This window comes from Arvicanthis niloticus, chromosome 6, assembly GCF_011762505.2.
Source record: "Arvicanthis niloticus isolate mArvNil1 chromosome 6, mArvNil1.pat.X, whole genome shotgun sequence".
Lineage (NCBI taxonomy): Eukaryota > Metazoa > Chordata > Mammalia > Rodentia > Muridae > Arvicanthis > Arvicanthis niloticus.
In genome coordinates, this window is record NC_047663.1 from 17,657,437 (window position 1) to 17,675,422 (window position 17,986).

At 47.2% G+C, this 17,986-nt stretch overlaps 1 protein-coding gene across 1 annotated transcript in view; it reads right to left on the minus strand.

Moving 5' to 3' along the window:
- Positions 1–3,627: 3,627 nt before the first annotated feature.
- Positions 3,628–17,986, minus strand: part of Itgb3 (integrin subunit beta 3) — a 57,089-nt gene continuing 42,730 nt past the window's right edge. The window contains exons 11-15 of the mRNA XM_076935628.1: positions 15,281–15,503; positions 14,047–14,147; positions 11,748–11,867; positions 8,645–8,811; positions 3,628–6,832 (exon numbers count right to left, since the gene is read on the minus strand). Of these exons, the coding sequence (XP_076791743.1) occupies positions 6,767–6,832; positions 8,645–8,811; positions 11,748–11,867; positions 14,047–14,147; positions 15,281–15,503 (677 nt within the window). The 3' untranslated portion in view covers positions 3,628–6,766. The remainder of the gene's footprint in view (positions 6,833–8,644; positions 8,812–11,747; positions 11,868–14,046; positions 14,148–15,280; positions 15,504–17,986) is intronic.

Here is a 17,986-nt window from a genome sequence, read left to right on the forward strand (position 1 = left end):
CTACCATGGAGTAAGAATACTTTCCCCCATGGCCCTCCCACACAGTGTTTCCACCTTACGGAAAAGCAAATGGATCCAAACCAACCACAGACTGAAAGCACAGAACTGTGACCTAAAATAACTCTTCAAGTAAGTAATTTTTTCAAGTGTTCATCACAGAAACAATAAACTAGCATAAACATTCCATCCCTGGACATTTAGTTACCAAATGTCTAAACGTAAATAAAACACAGAGACTCTCCCAAGATCTCAGATGAGATCGAACACATTTCGGGTGATATGGCTGTAGACAAATCCTACAGATTTCAGCTTTAAATGATGGTCTGTCTATGTCTACTCAAGTTGTTCTATGATGCTGAATATTGTGTTGCCAAAATAAATGTTTTTTTAAATTTGCGTATGGGTGTTTTGCCCGCATGTATGTCTGTGCCCTGCATTCATGCCTGATGCCTCAGGAGGCCAAAAGAGAGCATCAGATCCCCTGGGACCAGAGTTATAAACAGTTGTGAGTCACCACATTCATGCTGGAAAGTGAACCCCTGCCCTCTGGAAGAGCAGTGAATGCTCTTAACCACTGAGCCATCACTCCATCTCCAAATGTTTAATTTTTAAAGATATCTTTGATACAGTGTCTCACTGTGTACCCTTGTTGTCCTGGAACTTACAGACATCTGTCCGCATCCATCTCCCAAGCACTGGAATTACACTCATGTATTACCACATTCTGGCAAGCTTTTTTTTTTTTTTAATTCTGCACATGGAGGAAGGTACTCAAGTACAGATGCTCACAGACTACAGAAGATGGCATGGGATTCTCAGAAGTTAGTTACAGGCAGTTGTGAGAGGCCTTATGTGGGTACTGGGAACTGAATTTGTGTCTTCGGAAGAACAATCGTGCATTCCTAACCACTGAGCCCTTTCTCCATCCCCCACCCCAAATGTTCATTATGTAAGGTATTTATGAGGCAAAGAAAGGGGTTATTACAGTCAAGTCCTCCACCTTATACTAGTGGTTTTCAGGAACCCAGACATATTGCTTCTTTTGGTTTTTGTTGTTTTGTTTTTCGTGTTTATTTTTAAGGAACATGTGATATAAAGAATTCCAAGATGAAAATGGATCAAAAGTAGGTTTTCAAGGCTGGCAAGATGGCTCAGTGAGTAAATACATTTGCCACCAAACCCTGAGTTCAATCCTCAGGATCCATTTGATGAAAGGAGAGGCCCAACTCCCACCAAGGTATCTTATAACCTCACATACACACTGTGGCACACACATACACACACACACACACACACACACACACACACACACACACACGTAATTCTTAAAAAGAAATGTTTAAAGAGATTTTTCTTGAGTTAATATCTGGTTTTCCAAATCTGTCCAATTTTGTTTTCTTTTAATACCTTTAGCTATTTTGCCACAAAACCCCACATGCAAAAGACCCTGTGTCCTTAGTGTGATCGTCATAGACAAATTGTGGCAAGGCAAAGATATCCACAGGTCAGACTATTGATATTCTTAAGTTTGGAGATGCTAAAGCCAGAAGGTGCATAGGCTTAATCATCCAGTGGTAACTGGGAAAGGGTAGAAGAAGCTACTGTTGGTATCAGGCTCCGAACCTAGTGACATCACATCTAGGCAACCCCACATCATTGCCAAGGCAACTGCCATACATTCCCAAAATTCCACCTGGCTACCGTGTCTACAGTGTAGTAACTGAGCTAATTAGTGATAAACACCCATGTTGGCAGGACATGGGCATCCCAGCAGCACAGCTATCATCAAGCACTCTCAAGTTAGCTACTCTCAAACAAGCATACGCCAAAATCATCGGGAACAGACTGCTGGTCTCCGCCCTCAGATTTTCTTTGCTTTTTTTTTTTTCCCTTTTATTGAAAACAGACTCGTTTCTAACAGAATATCCCCTGATTACAGTTTTCTCTCCCTCTACTCCTCCCGGCTCCTCCCCACCTCCCCTCCACCCCGATCCACTCCCTTTCTGTCTCTTGTTAGAAAAGAACAGGCTTCTAAGAGATAATAAAATACAACAAAATAAAATATAATAAAACAAAAACTATCATATCAAAGTTGGACAAGACAAACCAATTGAAGGAAAAGCGCCCAGGAGAAGGCACAAGCATCAGAGACCCAGGTATTCACGCCCTCAGAAGTCCCATAGCACACTAACCTGAGCGTCATCATACGCAGAGGATCTGGTGTAGACTCATACAGACCCTATCCACGCTCTTCAGTCTCTGTGACTTCATAGGAGTGTTGTTCATACTAATTTAGAGGGTCTTGTTTCCTTGGTGTCCCCCATGCCCTCTGGCTCCTACACTCTTTTAGCCTCCTCTTCCATGGGGTCCTTGAGCTCTAGGGGGGGAGAGATTTGATGGTGACACACATTTAAACGTCATTCCACTTTAACATGCCAGCTGAGTGTTCCAAGGAATCTATCTCCTATCTATCCACTATCTACTATCTCGTGTGTGTGTGTGTGTGTGTGTGTGTGTAAAATGTATGACTATGGGTCTCTGCATTTATTATTTAATCCTTACATGACATATGCCAATATTTTGTGTGTATGACAGTGGTCTCATGTGATTGTAAAAGAGTTGAATTTCCATATCACTGTTACTGTAGCTATCATAATCTCCTTATTCACATGTCAGTGAACCTCTTGCTGCCAAAGTACAACACATTCAGTGGTGTACAGTACAGAATACTTGACAATAGTTCTGTTACTGCTTGTGTATTTACCAAACATTATTTTAGTGTGTACTTTTTCTTCAAGGTTTACTGTACAAAGGTATGTCCTGTTCCCTGGTGGCAGCCTCCTATATCTCTTTGGTTCACCGTGTCTCGGGACTGTATCAAGAGGCCTTATGATGTGACTCGCTTGCACTCCCCAGGTTTGTGGGCCCACACCCTCACAGCAGCAGGACTACTCAACATTTCTCAGGATGTGTGACTGTGGTTCTGAGACGAGACTTGTCAGTTTTCATGTCTTTGTGAGCATGTGTGTGAGTGTGTATGTGTGTTTCTGTCTGACTGTGTCTGGGTGTACATACATGTGTATGCAGGTGTCCACAGAGGCCTGAAAGGGAACCCCTAGAGCTGGAATTGCAGGTAGTTGGGAGCTGAACTCAGTCCTCTGGAAGAACAGAAAGCACTCTTAACCACTGAGCCATCTTCCCCAGTCTCTTAACTGCATTTAAAAAATATATATATAACTTTCTAGGTGATACTGTACTTTGCCACTAGCCATTTTAAGTAGAGGTCAGGCATGTAAATGCCTGCAAATAATCTGTCATTAAGCCTTTACTTATTTATGAGTGCCACAGGCAAAACCTAGACCATACTGACAATGTGTTCTGCTTTGTTTTCAAAGATCCTAAATAACCCCCAATTTACAATAAATAAATAAATAAATAAAACCTTAGAAAGTAGTAACCTGCTCGTTTTGAAAATATCAGTGTTCTGGACTCCGAAGCTAGCTCCAGCTCCCCCAGCAGCAGGCACCAACCTGTTACATACTTTTGCTATAGTCACTTTTGAAGCAGTGACACTCTTTGCACCCAGGAAAAACAGAAATAACAACACTGGGGTAGCCTTAGGCCAGCTCTTTTGGAAAGCACATTTAATTTTTCGTTACACAACTCAGAGGAGGTGGTGAGGGTGTCAGGAAGGCTCTTAAGTAATTTCAACCAGAAATGGACAAAGAGAAATATCCTGGTGGTGTGGGCAGCTTCAGAATATCTCTGAGGACTGGAACGGAGCCACCTGCCAGGCATGCTGTTTGTCCCCATTGTCCTCGGACACTGAGACTGGACCCAAATCACCTGGAAGAGAACTGGCACGGCCCCTCTGTGCTGCATATTCAATGCCAGAGCAATTGTAGATGTTCATCCTCAGGATACCACACAGACTGTTCCTCGGCCTCCAGTGAGAACAGCCACAGATACGTCCGTGTACCGACCAGCGTTGCTGCCCAAGCACCACAGGCCTCACTCCAGAAACAGACAAGATTCCTACTCGCCTCTCACCCTTTTAATATGTTTTCTTCCTCCCCTGCTAGTTTCCTCACCTAAACTATCTTATCTAAAGAAAAACCCACTCTAGTCTCACGGACTCTGCCTCAGTAGCTAAAGGTCGGATCTCTAACCATCTTCCCCGGTTCCTCTACTGCAGTCCCACCACCTAAGCCAAGAGTAACCCCAAGGGTAAAAGAGGACAGTCACTGGCAGATCCCTGTACTCAAGGCCTGCCCTTCACACCAACATCTGGATCAGCTGCTCCTTACTGATGGTCCTCCCTCGTATGCAGATGCAAATGTATGCAGAGTGAACAAGAATGAACGAATTGGACGAAAACCAATGTCACATGCACCCACTAACAAAAGATGAAGGGAGTCTGAGAAGGAAAGAGACTCGCTGAGACAAGTTATAAGAATAGCATCTGCTCTCGTGAAAGCCAAAACATTCAGTCTCAGAATCTGAAAGACAAACACTAGCAACAGCACCTCCCTCACACACACACACACACACACACACACACACACACACTCACTTACCCCCAACACACACATGCACACACACACGCGCACACACACACACACACACACACACACGAGCACATACACGTTTTCAGTGCTGGGAATCAAACCCAGGACATTCCATAAGTGCTTGTCCTACCACTGGGCAACATTCCATTCCCCGTATACAGACAGAATCTTGACCACATGCTTGATGCCATATTTAATCTCAGCATCTTAGGATGTTGTTACTAAATCTGGGAATACAAATCAACTGGTAATGTCCTTGCCTAGCACTTGTGACATCCTGGGTTCTATTTCCAGCACTGCATAAACCAGGCATGATAGCACATGCCTGTAATTGTAGCACCTGAGAGGTGGAGGCAAAGATGATCAGAAGTTGAAATCATCCTCGGCTACGTAGCAAGTTCAAGGCCATCCGGGCCTACATGAGACCCTATCTTTCAAAAAAATTAAAATAATAGTGACACTTGAAATACCTTCCAAGTTACCTGGTCCAAAAGAAAACTGAACTCCAGAGGGTGGGTAAAAAAGCGGCTTTCTAGAATTAACTTTCAAATGTTTTGACAGAGACCCTGAGGGCAGGACTCAGTTCTTTAATCATCAAGATGCTGTTTATATGTCTCTTTTCTTTGGGTGGTGGGCGTTGGTTTTTAATGTTAGATCTAAGTCATTGCCAACGGAGCAAACCACTCTTGCTGAGACAACAGAAGAGCCAGTCTGTCCTCCCCGAGAAAGGTTCACTGTGTCCACATACCCAACCTCACATGCTTACAGGAAGGGGGAAGCCCCTTACAGATGCAGCAATTGACTGGCAAGTTACTCAGAATGATGCCACACAGTCTGTGTGGGTTTTTTATGCTCTCCTTTGTCATCATACAAAATTACAAATATGATAATGCAAGTATGTTTATCTACATGTTTCTTTAGAGTTACTGGACCTCATCATAGCTTTGAGTGTCCCCCTAGGGAATAAAATAAAATTGCACTTGTGGCCTCCCAGATTAAAGGCTGAGATAAAATGAGGTTGTCTAGCCCACAGGAGACCAGGCCACACATGCAGCTCTGACTGGCCTTTCAACCCCTCCCTGGCACTTTGCTCAACAGACTCATGGGGATGACTCCTTTACAAGACACCGAAGAGGTAGATAAACACACTCACCCCCATGGATGGGTGTAGCAAGCACACAGAGGCATGGAACGAGGTGTGTGGAGGTGCCTAGAAAGATGAGCAGAAGGCCCAGAGAGTGGGGATGGACCTCCAGCTCTGACCACAGCGCTCTCCCCTGAGGCGAAAGCATCTGACCAAGACAGAGATCCTCAGCTCATAGCAAAAGCCTGTAGCCATGAGAGTGTGGAAGCAGGAGGTAAGAGATGGTGTTGACACAACAATGACATTTGTACACAAATCTCCAGGGAAGAGCTACCAATGAGGCAATTCTGAATGGCTGTGATTATAAACTTGGAGGTGCTGGCACACACCCCAGGCCATGCATGACCCCTGAGTGGCCCTGCCATCCTCACCCGCACAATCAATAGGCCAAAGAGCCAGGTGGCAAGGACTTTCCTTATGAGAGAACCACAGCAGGACTGAGGTGTTGGCAAAAGACACAGGCAACTCTTGAGGACTCCATCCTCCCCTAACTCCATCTTCAGCCCGAGGGAGGGGAGGGGAGCAGAGGCACAGACGATTCAACTGAGCTTCAACACAAAGCACTTTCTACCGTAGCTGTTGACAGTCAGGTCCAAAAACCAGAAACTTACAAAGTCGGTATAGAACCAAGACTTGACATCACTTCCTCTGAAATGGGGGACGAGTGGGGGGACCTCAGCCCTGCCCTTCTCTTCTGGGAGAATGGCCTGACAAGGCAAGCTGGCTTCTCAGAGGTAATGAGCACCTGCCGGGCATCATGAGTCCCCTCAAGCTAAGCAGGAAGAGTCCTTTGGGAAGGGATCCTGAGGACAAAGGCTGTGGAGCTCTGCCTATGAGACACATCACAAGTTTTAAATTACACATTTCCCCACACTCAACACATACATATGTACACACACAGAGATACATTCCCACATAGTGACATTCTTCAAGCCCACCCCAACCCACGCCCCAAATCACACACACACATAAAAATGTCCTCTGTAAACATAATGGCAGAGACTCCCACAGTTCTGGCATCATCTGACAATGGTCTAAGGATGACCTCTTCTCATTAAGTCCCCCGGTAGGTGATATTGGTGAAAGTGGAGGTGGCCTGTTTATACAGTGGGTTGTTTGCCTGCAGAAGGAACAGAGGAGAATCCATGGTCAGCTCCATGCACTTCCTTACCCCAAACAGTTAAACAACATCTGAGAATTTTATCCAGGACATCCTTCTCTGGAGTGAACTGTGAAACCCAGACAATGTTTATATTTACACATCTACTCTTAGGATAGGAACAGATAGGAAAGAAGAAGAGGAGAGGGATGGTGTGTTGCTGGTCTGCCACTGTTTCTAAGGGTTTTTAATTCAGTCCATCACTTTGCAAGGTGGAAGGATATTTGGCAGTCTCTGAATAGCGCACCGTTTCACCCCATCTCTCCCATTTCCTCTTCTGTCCCTACTCTTTCTTTCCCTCCATCAAGGCAGTGCCAAGCGATGGGAGCCAGAAGGGAAAATGTGAGGTCAGAACACAGAATCTAGCTTTTGCTGAAATAATTTTTGTTTTTATCTCATCTCTCAAATCAGTTGCTACCCACAGACCTGTTGTGTGCCTTCACTGGGTGTCCCAAATTACTTCCTAACAAAAAGTAATGAGTCCTCCTTAATGGTAGTCAAGAGATTTAGAACACTCCCTGTGACAAGAAATTTAGAGAAGTCCCTCAGCGGCTCGAATGCTGTACACCAGCATTCTCATGCTGTGATCCCAATGGAGTCACATTTCAGATAGCTTGCATACTAGTTATTTATATTACGGTACACAGCAGTAGCATAATTACTGTTATGAAGTAGCAGCAAAATAGTTTTATGGTTGGGAGCACCATAACATGAGGAACTATATTAAACGGTTACAGCATTAGGAAGGTTGAGAACCACTGAGCTACAGAAACATCTCTATTTCTTGGGTCCAATGGATACAAAGTTTGGGGTTACCAGGAACAAAGTTTCAGCCTAATCCTGGATACCAGAGAGTTAATTGGTCACTTGGTAGGTCCAGGAAAAATTAAATGAACAGGAGGAGAGTGGACTAAAATTAAATATACAGACTTCTCAAAAAAAATGCCCATCCGATGTGCTGGCGAGCTGGCACAGTGGCACAGCAGCTGGTGGCAGGCATGATGCAGCTCAGTCAGATCCTCAGAACACACATGGGAAGAACTCCTGCAGGTTGACCCCTGACCTCTGAAAACACACCATGGCCCAAACACACATGCATGGGGTTTTTGTTGTTTAAATGCATGTTTGATTGGATTAAATCGGGTTAAATAGCATTCTGGGGTCTCCAGAGGAGCCAGGTTTGGAAGCTACCACCTCTCATTTGCAAGAAAGGAGAAAAATGAGGTAAACAGATGTAAGGCCACGACATCTAAGAGGTTGACCCCGAAAGTAATTCCTGTATTACCTCATCCCTTTCTTTGTCAGGCAAGCTACTTTACTTCTCTGCCCTCAGTTTCCCTAGCTATAGAATCCATCAGAAGGGCTGTTATGGAGATAAAGTGTCAGAAGCATTTAGAATAGTTCTGCAGAGCCCTCAGGAGATGTTAGCTACTACGTCACTTTCCATTCGTGTTTAAACTTTGGACTTCATTGCCACTATACGGTGTGTAATATATAGATTTGTCCTGTCCCCTCAACTGGGCAGTTAAGCTTCTCCCTTTGTCACAATGTCTCCCTGTGTGTGCTCAGTGATCATGACATGTGGTCACTGTAAGGTAGAGAGGATCATGACACATACAGACAAAACAGTCAAAACATTTCCCAGTTTCCAGAACAGAAGGATAACTGGAGAAAAACTGTCGAGGCTGACTGACCACTGAGCACCTCCCACCTCAACCTCGGGTTCTTGAGACAAAGACTTGGGAGAACATGAAGCACAGCACAGCCACTCACTGTGTCCCACTTGGCTCTGGCTCGTTCTTCCTCAAATTTAGCAAATTCCTTCCGGTCATGGATAGTGATGAGCAGTTTCCAGATGAGCAGAGTGGCAAGGCCAATGAGCAGAATGGCTCCCATCACTGACAGCAGGACCACCAGGATATCAGGACCCTTGGGACACTCTGGGAAGCAAGGACAGAGGGAACAGGAGTCACCAGAGATGTCCAGGAATGAGATCTTAACAAAGGGATACAGAACTGGAGATGGGACCAGCAAAAACAGTCAGTTCATTACTTTTTAAAAGGGACAATCTTTAGGACAGCAATCATCTGCCCTGGGTGGTCTAAACCTGGGTTCTCGGGCTGAACCTAACCCATCTGGTGTCGGTTCACCCAAGTGTACATTTTAAAATTCAGTGGAGGGATGGCTCCAAAGCTAAGAGTACAGGTTGCTATTGCAGAGGGCCCAGATTAAGCTCCCAGCACCCACATGGTGGCTCAGACCCATCTACGGCTCCAGATCACCTGACGCCCTCTCTGACCTCCACTGACACCCAGCCATGCATATGCACACCCATACAGGGAGGCAAGTCGCTCATACACATAAATCTAAAAAACAAAATTTTTTAAATAAAAAATTGATTTGGGGAGTAACTAAGCTTGGTGGTAAACACCCTGCTACCTTCCATGAAGCCTTGGGCTCTAGCATTATAAACACAGACACTCAAACACACACCTACACCTGCTAATCCTAGAACTCACATTCCTGTAGAGCAGCCACTGGCTAGCGGTGAGAGCAGCTAACTCTTTTATATTCAGAACATTAGTTATCTACTTACCAGAGTCCTCTCCCTTGGTCTCCCCTAAACACAGGCAAAGTGTGACCTGTCCTTGGGTCTGTGCCACTGGGCATTCAGGATCCAAGACTGCCTGGGTTTGAATACTGGCTTTAATGCTTACACTGTTTATTTGACTTCTAATAACTTAACCTTTCTGGGTGTCTGTTTCCTGCTTCTCCATCTTTAAAATAGAACAAGTCTTCACAGTCAAAAGCTTGTGATGAAGAATGGCTGAGCTAAATAGATTTAAAGAATTCAGAACAGTGCCTGGCACAAAGTTAACTTCTCAGTAAACAGAAGCTACCATTGTCATTGGTGGTATCTCATACCTAGCCTTGTCATTTATTATCCTGTCATCATGTGCACCTCCTTGCCCTGGTTCAGATATTTACATCACTGAGAGCTGCAGACTCAACAGCCCTTCTCAGCATCCTTGGAGACCAGGAAGCCTGCCAGCCAAGATCATTCAGTAATCTAAAAATCTTAACCCTATTGGAAGCTGACTTCTTGGTTCTACCCATCTAATAACCAAAGCAGACAGAAGTTATGATACTTATCCACAGGTCATCTGGTTCTACTCTACAGAGCTCAGCTTCCCATAAACCTTGGGTGTCTATCAAGTGAACCCATCCTGGCAGCCTCCAGTGTTACAAAACCAGGTGTTTGTATGTATGGGTGTTGATGAGTCTGGAGAGGAAGTCACACCCACTTTCCACCCCATCTCCCACCTTCTCTAAACAGACACCCTCGGCTCACCACATGCTACACAAAAACCACCACTACCACAAACCACCCTGGCCATTTCCCAACCCACCAAATTACAACCTATCGATAATTAAGGGGCTCCTGGAGGGAGCTTGTGAGGTTCCAGTGTCCAAATTGCCAGGAGCAAAGGGCCCCAGTTCTTCTGGGAAAAACAACTGCGAAGTCTTTGAAAGCCTGGGATAATAGGACTGACCCTCAAACCTCAAAGTGAAATTTTTACATAGTGGTCTGGGCAACACAGGTGGAATCCTAGAGGAAAACAGTCAGTCACCACCAGGAGTAGGAGGCAGGCAACCAGAGACAGGTGCCTCTAGAGGTCCCTCATAGCCAGTGGGTGACCCAAAGCCAGGCAAGCCTCGGGAGCGTGGGCAGGTGGAGTAAACAAAAATATAGGAAGTCCAGATCGATCTGACTTCCGATAAACAAGTTACTATTTTTGTGTGTGTACTAAATATTGCACAGAACATACTGTGTTATTTCTGGCAGCCCTAGCCGAGAATGAAGAGAGCCTAGTTCAGAGGCCCAGTCCATGTGGCCGAATCCATTTGGAAATGCTCTTTCCTGCCCTGTGGTGACTCAGCCCTCCAAAGAAAACATCTACAAGGCCATGAGGTGGTAAAGAGAAAGAGGATAAACTCTTACTAAGCTTCGGGACCCCCCAGCTGCCTGTGCTGCTCCAAGCTAGAGTCCCTGGAAATCATGAGGATTGAGTAAAAGGAGAGGCAGAGCCAGGGGGTAGGAGATGTGGGCCCCTGGTTGAGGGTCTGACTGGGAAATACAGCAGGCACATAGGGCCCCAAGTTCTACGTCCAGCACCACAAAGTCAAAGGGCACCTGTAGGTCACTAGACCTGGGGATCCCATTTCACAGTGTGAAACGAATGGATGTACTGGCTGAGAACTTGAAAAGTGACCATACCCAGACCCCGGGTTGTTTGGCCATATCAGATGACTATATAATCCCAGTCTCCCAAGCCAAATGATTTAGGTTAGTGGGCCAACAGGAACACCAGCAGATTGTGTGGCAAAGAGGCAGAGCCTACAACAGCGAAGACCTAACACCCTTCTGAAACACAAAGCGGGGAGAGCATGGGCTACGGCAGGGGTGAGTAGGGAGCCAAGGTAAAAACCGTGACATCTGTGTTCCTTCACAGTCATCCACAGCCTCCTCTCTGCCCTTCCCACGACAGCTTTCTCTGGACTCTCTAAGCAAAATGAAGAAGATACCCTTTTCTATTCTCTAGCCCATATATAAATGTTGAGAGTCACGCTAGATGTCAACCACCTGATCTTGGTACTGGGACAAGCTCAGGTCCCCTGTAAGAGCGGCAAGTGCACTTAACCACGTGAGCCATCTCTCCAGCCCCAAGGAGTAGCCTTCTTGCTCGTACTTAATAATACATACCCCTTACCTCTCTGGCCTGTTTTGTTTGAAAGAGTTACAAGGAGAAATTCCCACCTAGCAGGGTTGTCTCTTTCTTCCTAAGGGCAGGGACGGGGCCTCGGGCTCACATACCAGGCTCTTCCACCACATAGAGGACGGCCCTCCCACTGGTGTCTTCATAGTACTGGAATCTGACGACACAGTCCTCCTCGTTCTTGTAGGTACAATTCACTGCGTTTTTGCCAGTATCCGCTGATGCCAGGAAGGGAGAATATGAAGAATGAAAAACAAATCAAACCCTAGAAGGTAAGAGTTTTTCCCAAACCCAGCCCATAGGACATCTGGAACGTGTATGACCGGAAACTGCCTGACATTAGGCAAGACGCCTAGGTTGGAGATGGCGCTCGGCCCTTGGCACTGACTGGGTCTCAGTGATGAAGTTTCTTTCCCAAGGGCCCTTTTTGGTTCTTATGTCTTCCTCCAAGCAGGGCATGCTGCTATCAGAGCATCATACATTCTGATCCAAAGCCTGTCTCTGCTGCCTACCAGCGCTGGCACCTACCTATCTTCCCTGACCATCTTCACCTATGAAAGAAAGACAACGTCCCCACTCTACACAAGACTTAAACAGCATACAATAGCTGCTGACACACTGGGGGCGCCCCCTTCCCCTCTTTCCTTCCTCTGCTTCCCCAACACTCCTCAGATTGTCTGTGCAGCTCTTCCAGCCCTTTCACTTCTCTTTCTGACCTGGTGTGCCTCCCTCTTACCCCCCCCCACACACACACACACATATACACCCCTCTGTCCCTGACTCCCACCATACTTCTGCCCACCTCCTTCTGAAACCTGCTGGTCACTGCCAGACACTGCGGGTTAGCTAGTCCCCACTGGGGGTACCTCACCATACACTGATGGATGCAGACAGGTAAAACCGACAAGGGCCGTATCAGGAAATGAATGATAACCATTGGGCGAGCAGAGAAAGGAAAGAGAAGGAGGTGGACACCTACTCTATGTTAGCAACTGTCTATTTCATGTCACTTAACTCTCCCTGTTAGGCGGGGCCACTGTTTCTCTTTCCTAGATAAAGAAAAGTAGACTCAAGGAGGTCAGAGAAACCCTCCCCCAACCCCTTCTTCTCCCTCCCCCTCCCCCTGCCTTCCCCCCCCCATCGCTGATCACAGCAAACCTGGTCTCCTCTCAAGGAAAGAACACTTCTTCGAATTCAACCCCTAACCACCCACCTCCCTGCAGCTCACTTCTGCAACCAAAGGTCCAGAGATCTGATTCCCCTGTAACTCCCTCACCCGAAGCTAACTGTCTTCCTGTGGCGTTTCCCCTCTGCACGGGTGATCGCTATCTGTGCACAGATTGGCATCTCCCGGGCACCACCCGGTCCCTCTCAACTCAGAAAACGTACCAGATATATCGAAAGCAGCAAAGATCATCTTTAAAAGACAGCACAGAGTACAAGCCTGAATGACAATAAATAAGAAACTTGACTCCTGTTTATACTTCAGTGGGGGATGGGGGTGGGGAGGGGGTTGTCCAGAAAGTCAAAAGAGCTATAAGAGAGCAGCCATGATCACGTATCCATAAGGCTGAAGGTTTCCCTGAAAACCAACCAGCTATAAGCAAAAGCCTGGACATTACTTAACACTGGTTCTAGATCCTGTTTTTTATTTTATGTATATAGGTATTTTGTCTGCAGGTGTGTCTGTGCACCGTGTGTGTGCAGTTCCCATAGAGGCCACAAGAGGGCACTGGATCCTCCAGAACTGGAGTTACAGATGGTTACTAGCCACCATGTGAATGCTGGGAACTGAACCCCTGTCCTCTGCAGACAAGCCCTTGCTCTAAACCACATAGCCATCTCTCCAGCTCCTTAACACTTTTTTTAAATAGCTTTTTGAGAATTGGTCTTGCTCTGTACCTGAGGGGCTAGCCTGGAATACTCATGCCTGTACCCAAGGTGGCTTCAAAGTGAAGATCCACCAACTTCAGCCTCCTGGGTGACAGGGTGACAGGGTGACAGGTGAGTGCCACCAGGCCCAGTGTTGCTTACCTGCCTCCTGAGCTAGGGGTGGCAGCCACAGGTCTACACCTTGGTTTCTTCATCTATAAAATCAAGTCTGCTACTGTCCTCTCCTTTAAGAGTAAGAATTATCTGACTTGCACGTCCTTGCACAGGCTCTTGCTGAGCCTGGGGCTTCAGGTAGCAGGAGGTATGAGCTACGAAAAACATTTGCAAGGACGAAGGGGACTCTCAGGAAGCCCACTGCACATCAGACCTGCAAGGCATTTCTTGAGGTGGCAACTGCTCTTCTCCTTAGAAAAGGAAGCTGGTGGGTTTTGAGAACGGAATGGAACTGTGTACAGCCTGGGCTTATGAATGTGCAGCCTAGGCTTACGAAACTCTCAGACTTACTCAGCTCTTTCACAGACTCGATGTCATCTCGGCAGTAACGGTTGCAGGTGTTTTCTTCATGCAGCGTTCCCCGGCTGAACTTCTTACACTCCACACACTCCCTAGAGAGAGAACACAGCAACTAAAGTGAGGGAGGGTCAGCCCTACGTATGCCACATACCTAGAAGGCATCATGGAGCTCAGGAATGAAGAGCCCTCCTCACCCACAGACAGGACCTGGCCAGCCAACCCTGGATCTGAGATGGGGTCTCACTATAGAGACTAACCTGGTTCTGAACTTAGAATCAAATAGACTTCATTAACCTTCTTCAGAAGATGGTGATGGTGACAATGATAATGGTGAAAGTGATGGTGATTGTAAGGTGATGGTGAAGGTGACGGTGAAGGTGATGGTGAAGGTGATGGTGAAGGTGATAGTGATTGTGATGATGAAGTTGATGGTGAAGGTGATGGTGATGGTGATTGTAAGGTGATGGTGAAGGTGATGGTGAAGGTGATGGTGAAGGTGATGGTGAAGGTGATAGTGATTGTGATGGTGAAGTTGATGGTGAAGGTGATGGTGATGGTGAAGGTGATGGTGATTGTGATGGTGATGGTGAAGGTAATGGTGATTGTGATGGTGAAGGTGATTGTGATGGTGACTTCCCACCAATTCTCAGAGGTTTAAGGTCAGAGTTGGTCACATGATTTGAGAGTCCACTGAAAAATTAAAATTCTTTTACCTAAGAATTTCAAGACAGCAACCACATTAGCCCAGCATGAGCTCTTTCTTCTAAGCACTGGGCCCTACCGCAGCTCAGAGTGCAGGACTACGAACCTGGCCATGGCAGAGCCACAGACTTGTGCTGACTGATGCTTCCTCAACATCCAGACAGGGCAACTTCGTACTGACAAATGTCCACTCCACCTGAGGCCCACCGTAACTTCCACCCCTAACACTGAAATCAGAACACTGCACTGGGAATTTCGGAGAATATCCTATCTGCTCCCTGTCCCTATGCAGAGGGCTTCGTGATGCCACTCTGGAAGAAGGCTTGCTCCAACCGTTCTGCATTGGTCCCTGCACAGCTGGGGGCCACCTCCAACTTCCCCAAAGAAAAGCATTGACAGAAAAAAAGGAAGCAGCCATTTGCCAAACTGTTCTCTAGACAGATCCTCAAGAGTTGGGAGTGCTAGGCCAGGGGCCCCACTTCCTTCTTCCAGCCTCCCAACTCTCTCCACACTGTTCACTCACTTCTTAAATGAGCAGGCATCTGGGCAGGTGGGACATTTCTCACAGGTGTCCCCATAGGAGCCTGGCTGGAGGCACACACAGCTGCCACACTCGCAATTGCCCCGGCCGCTGCATAGCAGCCCGTTGGTAGACATGCAGGTGTCGGTGCGTGTGGAACAGTTGCAGTAGTAGCCAGTCCAGTCCGAGTCACACACGCAGTCCCCACAGTTGCACTGACCATGACCTACAAACAGAGCCAGGACAGCAGACCAGCTGGTGAGAAGCCCACCCCATGGCAACAGGCCACGAACCATCCCCCTGTTCTCCCAACCACACTTGTGGATTGGTCCTGATGCTATTTGTGTTAATTCAAATCCCAAAATCACACGGACATCTACTCGGCTGCCTGTAAGGCGCTGAGGGTCCCTGCCCCCAGTTGGCTCTAATTGGCAATTAAACTTGCCGGCAGCCAATGGCTAGGCAGGGAGACAGAAGCTAGACCTTACATTTCCCAGGCAAGGGTCCACGGGAAGGAGGTTGGAGAATCGCCATAATGGGGAAGCAGGAAGGATCTAGCTTGAGAGATGGAGAAGCGAAAGCAAACAGCCACCTGAAGGAGCCAGGAGAGCGAGGCCCGAGAGGGCTGCCCAACTGGGTCCAGGCAACCAAGTTAGAATATAGATTTTAGTAATAATTCAAGACTATTCGGAGGGGAGAGAGTGTTAACTGCGGTGAGGTTTGGATGTGCCCAGCCACTGAGCACATTAAAATAAGGCTGTGCGTGCATGAGTGCATGCGTTTCATTCTGGAATCCAAAACAACATTTGGGCTGGTGTAGAGACTGCATGTACACCCACTGGAGAGTTTAGAGCAGATTAATGAATTACCACATCACCACACTAAAATGACTCTGCAGGTGAGCATGGGACCTGGCTCACTGCCAGAAGAGCTCTACCCCCCAGAGAGACAAACTGCAATTTAGGCATCCTGGGCAGAAACCTGGAAAGCAGAGGAGTATTCAGATCTAAGTCTCCCAAACTCCCTGCCCTTTTTCTTGCCCTTCGTCCTTCACCAGCATCCGTCTGAAGATTAAAGCCATCTCCTTAGACCCGAGGGCTGGCCCACAGCCTGTGCCCACACAGGACACTCAGGAACTATGACAGAGTGTTGTGATGGGAAAGGGCTCCTCCAGCCCCTACACCTGTCTTCTTTTGACCTGACATGACTGTTCCCTCTCCAGCCTGACACAAAAGGCCAACCCTCACTATTGTTATCTTTTCCCTGTTAGGTCAGACGCCAATGTGGGCTCTAACTTGAACAAGTTAGCCCCTCCCACAAACAAAATAATGGACCAGCCACCAAGGTCCATTACTGTGTTTCTCAAACCAGCTAACTGTCACCTTGCAAGGTAAGAAGCAAGGGTCTGGGGGAGAATGCATGAGTTGGTAAAGAGCACTGGAATGAGAAGGAAGAATGGTACAGCCTTGTGCCCAGTGTCGGGAAGGGAAGGTACACAGCATGCCCTGGGTATGCAGGTAGATGGGGTAGGGTACCCAGGGGCCAGAGAGAAGGCACTGAGAGCCTATGGAGTCAGCCAACAGAGCCAAGGAAGCACATGGAACAAATACAGCCTACCTTACAGCCTGCGGAGGGCCAACACTGCTAAATAAATCCCGTGAGTGCCATAGAGAGTAGGCAGCAGAAAAGGAGAAAAGCTGAGTGAGAAGAGGAGAGAGTGTTCAGAGGTAAACAGAGTGATGTGGTTAGCAATAACCTCACACAGTTCAAAGTCCTCCACCAAACCTCACAGAACCCAAAAGCCCCCAACAAACTTCAGCTGAGCAACTCCACCTGCACCTGCACCGCAAGGCTGCAGAAACATTTATCATGATTCATTTCTGAAGTTGTAAGCGTGGTTCAACGGCATGCAGCCTCACCGATCCAACCTGTCTTCTTCTCATATGCCCCTCGTCTGCTTGGGTTTTAGCCCGTAACGCTATTCTGAGACGTTCTGTAAACTTGAGCAGCGAGGCCTAGTTAAATAAAAATGTCACCACCGGTGGGTCCTTGCAAGGTATAGTAGATGTCTCCCTGACCAATTCCTGGCTTGCTCTCTGCTTCCAGCTGGCCATGAAGCGAGCAGCTCTCTTCTACCCGCACGCTCCTGCTTTTATGTTTGTTTGTGGCCAAGCAAACATGGACTGGACCCTCTGAAACCGTGAGCCAAAACAAATTTTCCCTCCTTCATGTCTCTCAGGTACTTTGTAACAGTGAGAGAAATAACTAACATGTCCTGTCACCCTGTGTGATGAGAGCACAGTAGGGCAGCTTTGGGGAGCATTTAGAGAAGAGACTTCTATTACTCTCCAATCCCAAGGAAGTTTAATATTCCCACTGGCACCTGTGCCATCGGTATTCCCAGCAGTGACAGTGACATGCGTGGACATCTGCTGAGCATTCAGTAGTGCCAAGTGCATGTCACACTCTGTAGCTCCTTACCTTACAACCTCATAGTGCCAGAAAGGTCGTGTAACTGGCCCCACGGCGAGCGGAGTCAGGGCTCAGCCTGGACAGGGCCCAGCCTTCTGCAGTTTTATGGTCTCCTGTTTCTGTTCATATTGTTCTTTTTCTCTAGACTCCCTTTCACCCTGTGACCACTATCAAGTCCCGATTCACCCTTAAGGCCCAACTCAAGTGTCCCTTCCTCTTCAGGTGGAGTCAAGGGCC